The sequence below is a fragment of the Pelophylax lessonae genome (assembly GCF_965119305.1).
Source record: "Pelophylax lessonae genome assembly, chromosome: 2".
Lineage (NCBI taxonomy): Eukaryota > Metazoa > Chordata > Amphibia > Anura > Ranidae > Pelophylax > Pelophylax lessonae.
In genome coordinates this window covers 95,887,413-95,905,368 of record NC_138769.1, presented here as the reverse complement: position 1 = coordinate 95,905,368, position 17,956 = coordinate 95,887,413, and the positions used below count along the sequence as shown (strand labels likewise).

Here is a 17,956-nt window from a genome sequence, read left to right as displayed (position 1 = left end):
GCAGCCTTGGACACTACTCCCTTATTAGTGCATGCATCTATGTCAGCGGTGATCCTCAGACGTGTGCTGTGGTTAAAATGCTGGTCAGCTGACCTAGGTTCCAAGAAGACCTTGACAAATCTCCCTTTTCAGGGGAATCGTCTATTTGGGGCCAACCTAGATGAAATCATTAAGGATGCCACTGGGGGCAAGAGCACTTTTTTGCCACAGGCTGCAAAAGCTAAGGGACCTCGCAACAAGCGAGGACCTTTCTTTACCGCCCATAAAGGGCGCCCGGCTGGTACTAGCGGGAAAGGCAAGACTCCTCCAGGAGGGTTCAAGAAGGGCTGGTCGGACAAGCAGAGGACCAACCCAGCCAAACCCGAAGCAAAGGAGTACACAGCCTGAAGGTGCGCCCCCACCCGGTTTCAGGGTGGGGGGACGTTTTCACCGGTATTCAGGACATTAGATCGAGCATCAACCACTACTACCGGTGCGATTCTTCCCTTCCAACATTTAAGTACTACAGGAAGCGGTAGTTACCGTTCCCTGAATAGATCTTTTCCTTTACCTTTTCCTAAGAATAGTCCCTATACCTCACAGGAATCGGATCTGGTTGACCAGATAGGCCAAGTAGCCTCTAGTCGGGTGACTTCGGTCCCTGAGGTTCAACCAGAAAAGATCACCCTTCCTGACAACAATCAGGTATCTGATAAATGTGTGGGAACAGAAAACGACCAGACTTTCTCGGATGGTCGGGGCCAGATAGCTCTAGGGACGCCTGGTTCAGATCCAGTCAGCGCCAGTGGTCCTAGAAATTCTAGGCTGGCCTCCTCAAGCCGGCCTGGCCGACTTGGACATGCTAGTCGCAGACGTTCCGTGGGAACTTCGTCTCAGGGAGTGTCTGTGGTCTCAAGGACCAATTTACCATCATGCTTTACAGTCGCTGGGTTTAATGGCCTGGCCATTGAGACCCAAGTACTGAAGGACAGAGGTTTGTCTACTTCAGTCATTCCTACCCTTATTAAAGCAAGGAAAGCGACTTCCAGCAAGGTCTATTATCACACATGGAAGACTTATATTGCGTGGTGCGAATCTTTAGGATTTCCTCCACGTACCTATTCGGTGACTCGAATATTGGCCTTTTTGCAACAAGGGGTTGAGCAGAAGCTAGCCTTGAGCACCATCAAGGGTCAAGTTTCAGCATTAGCAATCTTCTTTCAGAAACCTTTAGCTACCAAGTCCTTGGTGCGGAATTTTATCCAGGGGGTGCGGCACCTGGCTCCTCCAGTCCGCGCGCCCTTACCGCCCTGGGATCTTAATTTGGTTTTGTCGGTTCTACAGAAACCTCCCTTTGAAAACATCAGGGAGATTCCCTTGCTTACTTTATCCCAGAAGGTGGCCTTCTTGGTGGCTATTACTTCTGCTCGCAGGGTGTCAGAACTGGCTGCATTATCATGCCAGTCCCCATACCTAGTGATTCATAGGGATAAGGTAGTACTTCATCCTAAGCCATCTTTTCTTCCTAAGGTGGTTTCAGATTTTCATCTGAATGAAGATATTGTACTACCTTCCTTGTGTCCTCAGCCCAAGCATCATCGGGAACATGCGTTGCATTCCTTAGATGTGGTTCGGGCAATCAGGGTATACCTGAAAGCTACGGAATCATTCCGTAAGACGGATTCACTTTTTGTGATCACGGATGGCCCCAGAAAGGGTTTGCCTGCATCTGCCGCGACCATTGCCAAATGGATTAGACAAACGGTGGTACAGGCTTATTCTATTAAGGGTCAGAGTCCTCCGTTCCCTGTTAGGGCGCACTCCACTCGAGCGCTCAGTACTTCCTGGGCCTTTCGCCATCAGGCGTCAGTGGTCCAGGTATGTAAGGCGGCCACCTGGTCGTCGGTACATACCTTTACAAAATTCTATAAAATTGATGTGACGGCATCGGCGGATGCCTCATTTGGCCGCAAGGTTTTGCAGGCCGCAATTTGAGGAGACCGGTGGTCTACCTCGAGGGTTTTTTTCTGTTTGAAAAAAAAAAAATAAAAAATTTTTTCTCTTTTTTGTTGAGTCTCATCATTAAGGATGAGCATTGTAAACTTCTAGTTGGCACCGGTTGGGCCTTCTAGATTGGGATTTGATTTCATTTTCCCACCCCTCAGTTGTGATACTGCTCTGGGACGTCCCGAAGGTGGTGTATCACCGAGGACTACGTCTGTCAATGAGCGCTAGAGAAAAATGGATTTTTGTAAGATCTTACTGTAAAATCCTTTTCTCTTAGCTCATTGACAGACGTAGTCCCCGCCCCTCTGTTTTTTGAGTTGGGTTGGGTTAAATCTCTAAAGACTGCTTTTTCACATAACTGATTTGCTGAGGCAGAGAGAGAGAGGATATACCCTCTGGGACTGCCCCTAGGGTGTGGCCAGAGCTTTTTAATTTCCTGTCTAGTCCTGCTCCTGTGGAGGCAACATAACCCGAAGGTGGTGTATCACCGAGGACTACGTCTGTCAATGAGCTAAGAGAAAAGGATTTTACGGTAAGATCTTACAAAAATCCATTTATTGCGATTTTCTTTTACCAAAAATATGTAGCAGAAAACAAATTGGCCTAAAAGGATCAAAAATTTAGATTTTTACATTTTTTTTTGGGAATGTTATATAGCAGAATGTGAAAAATATTGTTTTTTTTTCAGAATTGTCGCTCTTTGTTTATAGCACAAAAAAGAAAAATTGCACAGGTGATCAAATACCACCAAAAGAAAGCTCTGTTTGTGGGAAACAAAGGACATCAATTTTATTTTGGTGCAGCGTCGCATGACTGCGCAATTGTCAGTTAAAATAATGCAGTGCCAAATCGCAAAATATGGCCTGGTCATTAAGGGGGCAAATCCTTCTGGTCCAGAAGTTGTTAATACCAATTTAAGTGCTGTCTCACACTTGTGTGATGTCAGACATCGCATGCGATTCACACCACATTGCTGCCCAGATCACATGCGATGTCTGTGTGATGTGATTTCAGCCATAGAAACTGTAAGGCTGAAATCGCATCACATTTGCACCAAAATGGTGCAGGTCTCAATTTTTGGTCCACACTGGAATTGGATCGCATGGATGTTCACACCTATGCGATCTGATTCCTGCACCATTTCACAGTTCTCACTGCGATCTTTGAACCAATCTGGGGGGGTGTCATTAACCTTACATTGACATCCCCAGCGATTCACAGATCTCAGTGTGAACCAGTGTGCAATTCTGGTGCGATGCGGGAACCAGCACTGAATCGCAGGGTTTCCTGCATCCCACCAGTGTGAATCGGGACTAAGTGCTGGGTCACACTTGTGCGATGCAGGAATGCTGTGAATATACAGCGTGTTCCCGCATCACATCCGCACCCCCGACAGTTCACACTGCCATAGGTGATACGCATGTAATCACATGCAATCAGCGCATCTGCACATATGTGAACTGGCTCTTATACATAGGGAGATGATGGGAAGGAAGGAGTTTATTAACATTAACAGAAAGGGGTAAAGGGATTCCCAGTGCTGGCAAAGACAGAGAGAGAAGGGTCAGGGAGAGAGAGGGGTGACAGGTAGAGAGGGGGGGGGGGGGGGAGAGAGAAGGGGGGAGCAAGGTCTGGAGGGTCTGGTCAGTGAAGTGTTACCTCATGTGGAGTGATCCTCGGGCTCTTTCAGCAGTTTCTCAGTGTAAAGTGTCAGCTCGGCTTTTTAATCTTCCCGCCCACCTTCCTTCACAGACGGAGCTCAGCACACAGGAGGGGGAGGGGGGAGAAGAGATGTGTGAAGCCCAGGGCACGCTGCAGCCAGTGAGAGATACAGACTGTCACCTCTCTCTCTCACTGATGATCATAGAGGCGCGGCACCAGCCGCCTCTGTTCTCGCACATCGCAGACTGTCAGGGACTCGGAGGGGAGACCCTGATCAGTCTGCAGAGCCGAACGGAGAGGAGAGGGACAGACTAAGAGGGGGAAATCAGGGGCAAGGCGCCCTACAGGCAGTGCGCTCTAGGCGATTGCCTAACTCGCCTAGTGGTAGCGCTGGCCCTGTGTACTTGTATGAGGAAAGTATCCTGTTCCCTTTGTATTGCTTCCTTTATGTGAAATTTCCTGTCATTCCTTTTACTCCCTCTGTTTTCCTATTAAAAACTGACCACACATGGTCAGTTCTCTAGCAATGCTGGCAACTTAGTCTTCTCTCCTCTAATGATCAACCTTGTCTTCACACCCCCCCCCTCCCCTTCCAGCACAGCCTGTCACTGGGAGGCTCAGTGCACTGCTGCTTCTCCACCCCCAGCTCTTATGTTGCTGAGAACAGGGAATGTGATCACTTATAAAAAAAAAAAAAAAGGGGAAAAGGGTATTTATAATGTTTTTTAGATCTATACAGAAATTTTTTGCCTTTTATTTGAATTTTAAACTGAAAAGTTGTTTTACAAGGAGACGGTTTACAATCACTTTAACGTATTTTTGAAATGCAAGCAGTGTATTTACCTAATTTACTTTATATGAGGCTCTTGCAGTAAGTAGCTGGGAGAGGGAGAAGCTGAACATAAGCACTGCAGCACCGCTGATTCACTCCTTGTGCTAACAAAAGGGGCATGCTTGGAGAAGGAGTAAACGGGGTAACAGCGCTTGTGCTGCTTCTCCTTGCCATGTACAGTTGCAGGCTGAGGGCTGGGACCTTACCTGTAAGTGTAGCCTAATTATAATAAAGAAGAACCTCCTGTGCTGCCATATGGGGCTGTGTTGTGTGGCAGAACTGTTTGCCTGGAGTTCAGCTTTAACTTTGTGGACAGAAATGGACTAAATGGTTTGCTTTCCCAGGCTTACAATATGGTAGTGCAGCATGCTTGACATGCATCCAATGCCATTGATATATCTTTGATTTTACTTCTTGTTTTTACTTCATTCTGTAACCTGTTTATTTTTCCTTCACTAGATGCTGAAACAAACTCCGTCTGTGAAATTGTTCATGTAAAATCGGAATCCGAGGGGAGACCAGAAAGAGCTTTTCATTTATGCAGCAGGTGGGCTCAGCACTGTTGTTGAGATTTGTAGACAGCTGGGAAATACTCACTACTTTAAATATTTTTTTATGTTTTATGATGATTAGCTCTCCCTTAAACCGGGAACTGAGCGTTTGTGGGGCTCAGGGTTCAGACAAGGACTGACATGCTGGCCCCTCTGCCAATGTTTCATAAATCATAGTTAGGCTGCCCTTAGATATTGGGCAGTGATCAGATAAAATATAACATTCTCCATTTGTCTTAGAAAGATTGTGTGTAAAAGATTTTGTAAGGAAATGTAAAGTCCATTTATAGAATTTTCTTTTTTTTAATTCAGGAAATTGTTACCAGTTTTTGTGCCTTGTTATCTATATCAGGATTATAATTCACAAACTACCACCCCAATTCCAAAAAAGTTGGGATACTGTGTAAAATCTACATAAAAACAGAATGCAATGATTTGCAAATCGCATAAACTCATATTTTAATCACAATAGAAAACATATATCAAATGTTAACGAAAATGTATACTTTTAAGAAAAAAAAATAAGGTAATTTGGAAACTTATGGCAGCAACACATCTCAAAAAAATTGGGAAAGGGCAACATAAAGCTGGCAAAGTTAGTAGTACTAACTAGGAAGAGCTGGAAGAACATTTTACAACTAATTAGGTTAACTAGCAACAGGTCAGTAACATGATTGTGTATAAAAAGAAAATTCTAGAGTCTCAGAAGTAAAGATAGGTAGAGGTTCATCAATCTGTGAAAAGCTGCATCTAAACATTGTCGAACAAATTTCAGAATAATGTTTATCAATGTAAAATTACAAATACTTTAAATCATCATCTACAGCAGGGATCCTCAAACTACAGCCCTCCAGCTTTTGCAGAACTACACATCCCATGAAGCATTGTAAAACTCTGACATTCACAGACATGAATAGGCATGATGGGAATTGTAGTTTCTGAACAACTGGAGGGCCATAGTTTGAAGACCCCTGATCTACAGTATATTATATCATCAAAAGATACTGAGAATCTGGTGAAATCTTTGTGTGCAAGGGGCAAGGCCAAAACGTAATATTAGACACCTATGATCTTCAGGCCATCAGATGGCATTGCATTTATAAACAGGCATGATTATGTGTTGGACATCACTGCATGGGCTCAGGAATACTTCCAAAAATCAGTCTGCGACACAGTTCACCGTGCCATCCAAAAATGCTAGGTAAAGCTCTAATATGCAAAGAAGAAGCCATGTGTGAACATGATCCAGAAATGCCACCATCTCTGGGCCAAAGCTCATTTAAAATGGTCTGTTGCAAAATGGAAAACTGTTCTGTGGTCAGACGAATCAAAACTTGGCAACCATGGAAGCCGTGTCCTCTGGACTAAAGAGGAGAAGGACCTTCCAACTTATCAGTGCTCAGTTCGAAGGCCTGCATCTATGATGGTATGGGGGTGCATTTGTATGTATGGAATGACCAGGTTGCACATCTGGAAAGGCACCATCAATGCAGAAAGATAAATACAGGTTTTAGAGCAGCATATGCTCCCATCCAGACAACCTCTTTTTTTAGGGAAAGCCTTGCATATTTCAGCAGGACAATGCTAAACTGCACAATGCATCTATGGCAACAGCAAGACTTTGTAGTATAAGAGTCCGGGAGCTTAACTGGTCTACATGCAGTCCAGACCTTTCATCGATTTTAAAATATTTGGCTCAGCTTGAAATGAAAAATATGACAAAGACGACCCAGGACTGGTTAGTAGTTAGAATCCTATATCAGGCAAGAATGGGACAACATTCTTCCCCAAAAACTCCATTAACTTGCCTCCTTAGTTTCCAGAGTGTTGTTGAAATAAGGGGGAATGCTACACCATGGTAAACATGGCCCTGTCTAAATTTTTTGGGGTCATACATGCATGTTCAATCCCTATACAAGGAAGCATCAGTTCGATATTACTGGACAACATCACATGTATTTTGTGGCTTTTTTCGGTGTAGAGAGAGTTGCTGTTTATGGAACAACATTTTATGGAGAAGAATCCTGACAAGTCTGATTTATATCTCATGTTTGTGGACAATATTAGGACTTGTGTATATGTAATTTTGTCCACATCAAGGCTGCTTTGCTCTCGTTACAAAATCAAGTGGAAGCAGGTCAGACACTTCTCAAATTGATCTCAAATATAGGTCAAATGCAAAGACAATTTGTCTATCTACAACAAGCCTTTACCAGTCACCAGTGCATTGTTACTGTAAATAACAATTAGAGCTTAATTGAACCTTCAATTTAATCTGAAATACATTCCATTCCATCAAAACAAAAGCTAGTCAGTGTCCTACAATTTTCTTTCTAAAGCATCATCAGCCTGAGAAAAATAGCCTGTCCCCTGTCGGCTTGCTGCAGAGAAGGACCCTTGTGTGGAAGCAGCAGTCTCTCTGCAGAGGTCTAAAATGTCCTCTACTGAGACAGACCTATAGCTCTATAATCAGCACACCTTATGTTCCCTACTTATTGGAAAGCTCTGTTTCTGACTCTGAGGGAAGGGTCTGACCCCTGCAGAGAGATGGCTGCCTCCACACAAAGAGGAAGGGTCCTGCTTTGCAGCAAACTGATAGGATAGACTTTTCTACTCAGGCTGTGGTTGTTTTCCAAAGATAATAAATATACGGTAACATGTTGTACACTTTTTGTCTTGATGCACCTGGAATGCATTTGGCTAATTTAAACTGCAGACCAATTTGTGCAGGAAAAGTGACAGAGGGTGGTACAAGCTTCAGTTATGCTATAACATGCAAAGGATGCTTACAATGGTCACGTTATATTCACAGGATTTAAAGCAGTAATAAACCCCAAACCAAAAATGTAATTCTGTATATTGCAGCTTACCAATTGTTTAAATGTGGGGGCTTCATTCATTCAAACCTTTGGACAGCAGCGTTGTAATTTCTGGGGGGAGGGAGGTATTAGATGTACTAGCTGATTTAGATACAAAAAACTGAAGCCAAACCTCAGCTCACACTTAAGGCTCCGTTCACATCTAGGCATTTGGGGAGTTTTTCTGCTCTAGGATCAGCTCTCAAAACGCCCAACAAGACAAATCCTATTCATTTCAATGGCCCCTGTTCATATCTGAGCGTTTTGACGCTGTAAGCAAAATGCCCAACGCTCAAAAAAGTACATGAGCTTCTTTTTGGGCAGATTACAGGCGTTTTCCATTGGTTTCTATTCAATCTAAAAACGCCTGTAAAAACGCCTGTAAATCGCGGTTAAAATCGTGGTAAAAAACGCGCGAAAACGCTACGCTCAGGTGTGAATGTAGCCTAAGCATTTACAGCAAACCGTTTTTCCCTTCGGGATAAAGGTTTTATATAAATAAAAGCTGATAATTGTAAACGTCCCTGTCAGTGGTAAATGGTTTGTCTCAACCATCTAACTGCTATATCTGCAGGACAGCTTATTCTTTTGAAAAACAGACTTACGGGCCAGATTACCAGGTGAAAATAAGAGGAAAAAGCCTACAAAAGAAAATGAATGTAGCTACTTTATCTAAGAATTAGTAAGCTGCAATATAATGTTTGCTGTTGGGTTTAATGTCGCTTTAAGCACCCGGACAGCATTATGGTTTGTCCCAATCTTTGTTGCTGTCACCTTCGCCGGCTTGGCTGGTCGATCAACATTTCATTTGGAGAAAAATATAAATAAAGGCGTGTGAACGAAATACTATAATTACAGGAATAACCTGCATACCGTTATCAGAATACCAAAACACTATGCTGAGCACTGTTTGTATCTAAGTTGGTAACATAATAAAATCTTTTATCATTTTTGAAAATGAAGGGCTGGTTCACACTGGTCCAATATACGCTCCGACTTCGAGAGCCCAAGTTGCATGAAATGTCAAAATCAATGGTTCCTTTTGAGAGCTGACTTGTGTGGGTTCAACTTTGAAAAAGGTTCCTAGACTACTTTGGTCTGACTTGGGCACAATTTCAGCCCATTGATTTGAATGTAGGTGGCATTCAAGTTGGATCACTATCTTAACTGATCCGACTTGTGGCAAGGGACGTGTGCTCTGAGGATCTTGAAGGGAAACCCCACGCCAAAATGTAAAAAAAAAAAAAAAAAAAAGGCATGCCCCTCCCCCCAAGACCATACCAGACCCTTATTCAAGCATGCAGCCCTGCAGGTCAGCAAATGGGGGAACGAACGAGCGCTCCCCTTCCTGGACCACACCACAGATTTTGGCGTCATTTTTATTTACATTTTGGGATGGGGTTCCTCTTCAAGATCCATACCAGACTCAAAGGGCCTTCATTGAAGTTGCATGGAAGTCAGACATGAAGTTGCAGGGCAAAGTCGGATTGGAAGTTATACAATATACTGTTAACAGCAAACACTCACACACACATCATAGGTTGAACAAGATGGACTGGTGTCTTTTTTCAACCTCACTATGTAACTTCTGTGTGAATCCGGCCTCTAAACCTGTGTGGAGAAAAAAAAAAGACTTTTTATGGTGTATACCTTAAGGTGCAGAGTTAAACTTCTCTGTGAAAATAATACAGATAAGAAACTAAGCAGTGGGAGATTTCCCTACTCTACAACTACATGTGCTGTGCTGCTAATTACCATAGATAACATAGATTAACGTAAATAATGTAGTTGAGGGACTGGGTACAAACACCAAGAATATGATGTAGTCATACTGGTTTATAAGGATTTTGGAAGTCAACCAGGATTTCTGTTAAGTCATAAAAATCTAAAGACCACAGGACATTTTTCTTATTGGTAGATGCAGATATACACACAGCAGTTTAGAGTTTTTTTTTTTTTATCTTTCGGTATCCAGCGTTGTCCAGATTGGACAATTCAGTCTACCTACAGCAGTTTGAAACTGTGCCTCATAGGTCACCCTAATCCATTTGGTACTTGAATGCTGGGTCAAAGCTGCTGGTATTGACAAAGACCTGCTATGCGTATGGCAGGCACTTAAAGGTGGTATTTTGGCCCTACTTTTCCAGTAGGTCACAGAAGTGCACTTAGTTCTGTACTCCTGTCACCTATATTCAGCCACAGTGGTCTAAAGTCCACTGTCAGCTGACACCACTAAGCTGGTCCAGGCTCTGGAGCGATCCCAACTTTAAGGGCCATCCAGATTCATGACCGGCAACTGGCTCAGTCTCTCCGTGAGCCGCTTAGGGCCTGAACCAGCCTCCCTCTCCACAGCCTGGCACTCCAGTGAGCACTGGAGGGGCAGAGCGGAGAGCCGGTGACAGACAGGAGGGGAGAGGGGAATCACGGATATTATCGAACATATAAGGAGAAGTATGATTCAAGAAATAGCATTTAGCTACAATGAAGAGGTGTTAGTACTTGCAGCGCCCCAGGCATCTATCCAACCCGACAAGATTTTGTCAAACTTATTTGGACAATTTTGGTTAAGCCAGGTAATTTTGTACAGTTGAAGAACTGAGTTTAACACTGTGCACCAGGTGGAGACAGAGGGTGGTGTAGCAGCCTTTCACTGGAGATGTATCCCCCTTCGTGCATAAAAACAGTGTGGTGTATTTCTCTATGACCCGAGCACCAAAAAGTTTCAATTGTAAAACTCTGGGGTCCGACTTGAGGGTCAAATTAGTGACTCAATTAATATCAGCCAGAACTGCAGTCCAGTGTCTTGTATTTACCTACAGTATATCCTTTTTACTTGTTAAAAATGAATTTAAAAAAAATTTTACTTAAAAGTATGTAAAGCTGAAACTCGTATTTCTAGTTTTGATAGAGTGGAGAAGATTGGTACCTCTGTTACTTTTTTTTTTTTGTTGCTGCTGGTGTCCAACTTGGGATCACCCTCTCTTTGCCTGGTAATAATTGTAACCAGAAATCAAAACATTTTACAAGTATCACTAAAACAGGAGGCATGAGGAAATCTTCAAAAGGGGACATCTGTTACTGTGATCAATATCGAAGTGGAGATTTCCCATCAGTTTTGGGAGAAATTTGCCTTTTATTTCCTGTTGTATTTTTAGAACAGGAAGTGAATGCAAACCTCCTAAATAAAATATAAGCAGAAAAGATTTAAAAAAAAAAAAAAATTACTGATTTACCCATCCTCTATTCATAAACCGTAATTTCTGTTCTTTGGAGAACAGGCCACACACACACTCTAGAATTTTTCTTACATTGGAATAAAAGTCCTCTGAATAGGAAAATCTAGGCCTCAGCCATCTATTTGTAATGTCCTATGTATACAAAAATGTTTTACTGCAAGTATCATAAGTCTGTTATTCAAGGAGTATTATATAATTTTTACATACGCTTTATCATACGTTTTCAGTTTTGACTTGTCCTTGTCCTGTGCACATGTGAGCTCTCTAGCAGTGCTCTGCTTCTCCCTGTATAACGTACATGTCTTCCTATCTCTGCAGCTCTCCAGCGGAAAAGAAGGAGTTCCTGAGGGCAGTGCATTCTATCCTACGGGACAAGCACAGGAGGCAGCTGCTGAAAACTGAAAGCTTACCAAACTCCCAGCAGTATGTTCCATTTGGGGGGAAGAGGCTGTGTGCACTGAAGGGTGCTCGGCCTGCCATGAACAGAGCAGGTAATGACAATATGGCACACCACCTATCATCCAAATGTCTTCCAACAAATAACGTTTAATACCAGTCAAGGCTCCGATATTATTTTGAAGTTGCATATCAAGAAAATTGTAACTCGATTCACACTGGCCTTCAAAACTGTTTATGGACATTCATCATCCTTGAAAGGGCCACTTCACTTTCAAAAGCACCAGACATTAGTCCTTTTACAGCCTCACATTTTATTTCATCTCAAGGGGCCCTGTCAACATGACTGAAACTTGGCCTTGCTTAAAGTTTCTACCCAGTGTTGAATGCTGCCATAGCCCAATTTTCAAAGGCCATGCTTGTTCTGGGCAAGCATGGTGCTATACATTAGTCTACAGAGTTGTGTTGTGCCCCAAAACAAGCAATTTATGCTTTGGATACACAGGCAGTGGGGGTCTGTAAGGCTTAGAAGGGAGCCTTGGCTGTACTACATAAAAATCCTAGTAGGTTTCTTTCAGGATAAGCATAGTTAATGTTTTGCATGCAGAGCTGGGTGGTCTTAACCACCTAGCACCAGCACCTAGTGTAAGCTCATAACTCACAAAGCCATCGTTTAAGAAAATCTGTTGTCAGAGAGGAATAGAAATATCTTTCTGATGAGGGCTGCCATGAATTGTCTTTCATACTGCATGCTGATCCCAGGGCAGTGGAGCAGCTGTTCAGCATCACTGTGAGACAGTTACGACCTTGGATATAATATGCTGCTTATAATTCAGACAATGGCGGGCTGTTTAGCTTAATAACCTGTTCCCTTTTTGAAACGCATGTGGAAAAGAGGTTTCCCGGAAACAAGTTGTTCTTTCTCCCATACTCACAGAAGAGGGGGATTAACCGCCATCAGGTTATAAAGTTCAAATAGAACTCACTATTTATTCCTAAGACATTTTGGTAGGTTAATTAGCTCCTGTCTAAATTGGCCCTAGTATGTGTATGTATGAATATGAGTTAGGAGCCGTAGAATGTAAGCACCTTGAGGGCAGGGACTGATGTATGTACAATATAAATGTAAAGCGCTGCGTAAATTGACGACACTATAGAAGTACCTGTAATAAAATGTTCAACATAGTTTTGCCATTGATACTTGTTCAGCTCTAAGTGCAGGTTTGTAATTTTTTCCCTTTAGCCGTCAGCCCCCTTTCAACAAATTAGATCTTTGACGAGAGCTGAATTCTGTACTGTTGGGGAATTAATGAGCTGGAGGCTATAAATCACTAAACAGCTGTACTTGTAAATGCAAAGATACCAACTATTTTCTAGAGAGCCCTTTAGGATTGATTACAAAGTTTATTTAGACCCACAAAAAAATGTCCACAAATTTTTAATAAAAAGATCTAAAGTTTATTTTTCTGATTGGATCTTCTCTTGTACAGTTTCTGCTCCCAGTAGATCTCTTGCCCGGAGAAGACGCCTCGTTAGGAACCGCTTCACCATCGACTCAGACACAGTTTTCTCAACAGGCCCCGACAAAGAGCCTGAGCCTGAGCCTGAACCTGAGCCTGACCCTGAACCCAAACCACCTCAGCAGACGAATAACAGCGGTGACACTGACCGCTGGGTGGAGGAGCAATTCGATCTAGCCCAATACGAGGAGCAGGACGACGTGAAGGAAACAGACATTCTCAGCAGTGATGATGAGTACTGCGAGTCCATCAAAGGTGGCTCTATGGAGAAAGATCTAAGTGACCAGCTCGAAGCCACTTCCCTCTCCAACAATTCATTGGATAACATCGTCCAAAACACTATGAGCACTCACGCTTCCCGTATGACCCAGCTCAAGAAACAGACTGCCTTTTCTGGAATGAATGGTAGCATAGAGAGCACCACCGAAGAAGTCATATGGGTGAAACGGGAAGACTTTGTACCAGCCAGAAAACTAAACACAGAAATCTGACAGTCATTTTATCACTCTGTACAGGTCAGAATAGGTGACGGCGTTCCATGCACTGTGGAGATGTAATCCTCTAGACTGCACACTTGCACACAAAACGTTGGCAGCTAAATTGGCCGCAGAGCCGTACTGGGTTACAATAACGCAAATGCAGAATCCTGTTACATAAGCCCAGCATCCTTCAGTCACTAGCAGGTCGGGCCGCTATCATTATTATTATTATTAATTTTTATTTATTATTAAACAATCAGGGTTGGACAGAAAAAGGGTAATGTACAAAAGCGGTAAAGAAGACACAAGGCAGCGCCGAGTCTTGTAAAGAGAGAGCACAAAAGAGGGACTTGTGTTGTGATCGCTCTGTTCTTTGCTCCCTGCACTTTTCCCTCGTTTTATGAAATTTGTTGTGTTGATATTCCTTTTTACCCCATCACTGTAAAAATATGTTCCGCTACTATAGCTTTGTATTTTTTTAAAAAAAGTGTTTAAGGGGTTGTTTGGAATTTGTGCAGCAAAAGCCATTTTTGTTTTTTCCAGTTTTATTTTTTTATTTTTTGGCCTATCCGATGGTTATTTAAGTCATGTTACAAAATACTTTGATTACATGTCAAGCTAAAAAAAAATTGTAATGATGCCAAACTCTTCACAGAGGTGGAAAACTTGAAAAAGAAAAGCCTATAGGTCTTTATTTTTTTCCTTTTTGTATTTATAGCTTTTAAATCCAGGGACTCCAGGGGATATGGGGCATTTTATGTTTTAAGCCTTCAGCGAAGCAGATAATCTAGTCTTTCTTAGGAGATAGAACACACTAGTTTTATACACACACATATATATATATATATTTAATACAGAGAGCGTGGGGAAAATAAAGCTATCCATAGTTTTAGAAGAAGCATATCCTAATTTTTCTAAGTCATTCTTCCATTCTGGTGGCAGTGGCACCAGCTCAGACCCAGCCAATTCATTAACCATTCCAATAGGGCATCTCATTACTTACTGTATGTTTCATTCTTACTTTCTAAATGAGAGGTCCAGTTTGTATAATAAAAAAGCAAAAAAAAAAACAGCTGGATCCCCTCCTCCTTTAATACCTTCAGGACCCTTGTCCTGATGTTGTTTGCACTGCTCGAAGGACGCAAGTCCAACCATTCCAAATAGTGGTAACTTCGGAAAACCATATTCAAGTGTATGTCAAGCCAAAACTTTCTTAGTTTTAACATAATGGGAAATTATTAATCCCTGTCAGTTTTTTACTGCTAGTCAGGGCTCAGTTGGGAGTGATTTGTTCTCACTTCCCATCCTGCTGACAAGGTGTCCACTTGATGGGAATTGAGGGGATCTCTCCAGTAGCAACAAAGACAAAAAATGCTTTTCTTTAGTAGAGTAGGGAAGACTAAAGTCCCTGTCGGATTTTCAATTTCTGTCCTTTTCTCTCCCACAGCTTTTCCTTCACTCCTGTCTGGTGGAACTTTTATCTTTATCAGCAGGACAGGAAGTGACCAAAGCCCCAGATAGCAACAACAAAAAAAAAAAAAACCCTAACAGGGGTTCAGACGCTTGCCCACTAAATCCCACACTAGAATAGAACTTTTTAATTTAAGGGTATATTTGTATTGCAGTGCTACAATTTACCAATAGGTAGCACTTGCGTTGAACTGCAGCTCAATACCAGTAAACCCCAGGTGCTGTGGTAGGAGTAAGCCCCCGTTCACACTGGGACGACCTGTCAGGCGACCTGGTCGCCTGACAGGTCGCCGCAGGTCGCCTGGCATAGAGAAGCTGTGGACCCGTTCTAATAGGAGCGACACAAGTCGCTCCGACTTAGAAAAAGGGTCCAGAGCTTCTTTGGGGTGACCTGGAGCGACCTGCATAGACTTCAATGTTATGAAGTCCGTGCCGGCCGCTCCGAGGTCGCGGTGCGAGCAGCGCGCCGCGACCTGTGAGGCTCAGGCTTGGAGTGACTTTATTTTCACACAATACTTAACAAAAAGAAGAGAAGTAAATATTTTGACTGCACCTGCCCCACTGCATGTTTTTAGAAAATATCTTTGAAATGTCTGTCTAATGGTCCCCAGCTATTCTCAGTGGTTCCTCTCATAGACATGTCCCTAAATACCACATGGGAGTAGGGGTTGGTTGATTGAACCTCTGAGCGTGGGGGGGGGGGGGGGGAAGGGGGCCAGGAATCTAGCTTAACCTGAATAATTGGAGGCTGGTGGCAGAAGAGGTCAAAATCATCTTTCCATGGAAATTATTTTTAGAACTTTAGCAGACAAATTAGAACTACACTTTAAAGATCATCCAAAGCTAATATCGGTTTTAGGTGGTCGTCTCTCTAGGTCGATTCTTCTCTATTTTTTTTTTCTCAGGGACTCGGCAAGGTGTCCTCACTAAACATTCCCAATCATGGCGATTACAATGCAAAAAGAGGGTGTAATGCTCCATTCTCCATGAAATATATTCAGTTGTTAAATCCCACAACAAGAGTGTGACACCTACTAATAGGCCTGGTAATGGTAGGTGAGGAACGGCGAAGGGAATAACTCTATGCTAAAGGCCCAAGGAAGTTGGTTAGTTAAATAATATAACCCACTGGCTTCCATCCAAAAGCAATATGACAGTTTTGGGTGAACATGCTCTTAATTTTAGGATGACTCTCCCCCCCCCCCCCCCAACCACCCCGTTCACCAAATTACATGACCTCCACTATATTTTTAATAAAGTTTTAACTCCGTTACGTTGAACGTTCATGCGTTCATGTTGTGAAAAGAGTTTGACATCTTCATGTTGTGATAACGTGGTGGAAACAGCTACTTAAGATCTTCTATGCTGGGGGGCCTCACGGAAAGTGAAAACCTTTTTGTTTCTTGCTTTTTTTTCTGGTCTTTCCTGGAACGGTAAGATTTTAAATATTCACAATGCTAGCTATGGTTCCATTGTGACGTGTAAAAGTGAGGATGTAATCTTGCTACGCTTTGCAGTCCTAGTACAATTTATTTTGGTTGGTGTGACAGTGAATCTTGCAATCCATGAGCAAAAGCTTCTGACCAGATTTTTTTTTCTTCTTTTTGTAATTCTATTGTCATACTATGCCATGCGCGGTTCACCAGTGTACACCCCCAACACGATATTCAGAGACAGTGACCAGTCCTGTGGTGTACCGTTCCAAGCTGAGATATGGTCCATTGTGAACAACTGGAATTTCTGGTGCTTTTCTAGGTACCGTTATATGTACATATTGTCATGACATGTCGATGTCAAATGTTCTTATATATTTCTTTTATAAGCTGAAAGAAGGTCTATTTTTATGTTTTTAGGTCTATGAATGAAAAGTTGTAAATGCCTGTGAAAAACAATAAAATATGGAATTAAGTGGTTTGTTTCCAGGACGATATTATTGTACGTTGCACTGCTCCTCTGTTTATGGTCATAATTTATAGATGCTTTTAATATATAAAGGTTCCAAGATGGTTAAACATAGAGGAAAACAACGCTCTCCCAACCAGCCTGTGCAACATGAACGTAAAGAGCAGCTTCAACCTGCATGTCTCTGCCAAACCACGCCCCTGACATGGTTTGCCTCTTCCACATGACTTGGTCATAGGGTCTATGACAAAGCTTCAGTGGGTAGAGTGAATCCCGACGGTAGGCGTGGTTTGGCAGAAAAATACAGGCTGAGGCTGCTCTCTACTTTTATGTTGCTTGGGCTAGTAAGAAGAGCAGCCTTTTCTCTATTGATGATTGAGCACCTTCTGAATGAGTATACTGACACCATCACCCTGCTTTTGTGGATCCAGGGATGACCTTTCTTTGTAGCTTCCAGCGGCGCTTCGAGCCTATATTCTAAGATGATTCCAGGTGGGAAAAAAAGATATTAAAGCAGACCTCCACCCTCCCGCTGCACTCTCCTCCTCTCTATCTGGCCCCCTTTCCCTGGAGGGGGGGGGGGGGTTTGTTTACTTTTTCTTTGCTAAAAGCCTTGACCCTGCCCCCCATCTTCCGGCATTCACCTAGGCAAATGAGTCCAGTGCCCTCCTCGTGTCTCCTGGGATGCATGACAGGCCGTCTCATTTAGTAAGAAGGAAAAGAGATTTCATCTCCAAATACGGAAAGGTTTCTTCACAGTAAGAGCTATGACAATGTTGAATAGACTCCCCCCAGAGATGGTTCTGGCCAGCTCAGTAGATTTCTTTAACCACTTGCCGACTGCCTAACGCCGATCTACGTCGGCAGTCAGCCCCTCACAGGCAAAGTGACGTAGGGCTACGTCACTAGCTTGTGAGGGTCTAGGGAGCGAGCGCGCGCCCCCGGAGGCGCGCTCCCGCTCCCGCGTGGTCACGGACCCCCCCGCGCGTGTGACCAGCGGACCCGATGTCCGCCGGTCACTCGGCGATCGGCGGGGGAGAGGGAGAATGTCAGGCAGCTTGTGT

General features: G+C 43.1%; 1 protein-coding gene across 3 annotated transcripts in view; it reads left to right on the top strand.

Moving 5' to 3' along the window:
• The window catches only part of TIAM1 (TIAM Rac1 associated GEF 1), a 588,418-nt gene extending 574,422 nt beyond the window's left edge, over positions 1 to 13,996 (top strand). For all 3 annotated transcript variants that reach the window (XM_082245498.1, XM_082245499.1, XM_082245500.1), the window contains 3 exons: positions 4,940 to 5,027; positions 11,444 to 11,616; positions 13,012 to 13,996. In XM_082245498.1, the coding sequence (XP_082101624.1) occupies positions 4,940 to 5,027; positions 11,444 to 11,616; positions 13,012 to 13,532 (782 nt within the window). In that variant the 3' untranslated portion in view covers positions 13,533 to 13,996. The remainder of the gene's footprint in view (positions 1 to 4,939; positions 5,028 to 11,443; positions 11,617 to 13,011) is intronic.
• Positions 13,997 to 17,956: the final 3,960 nt, after the last annotated feature.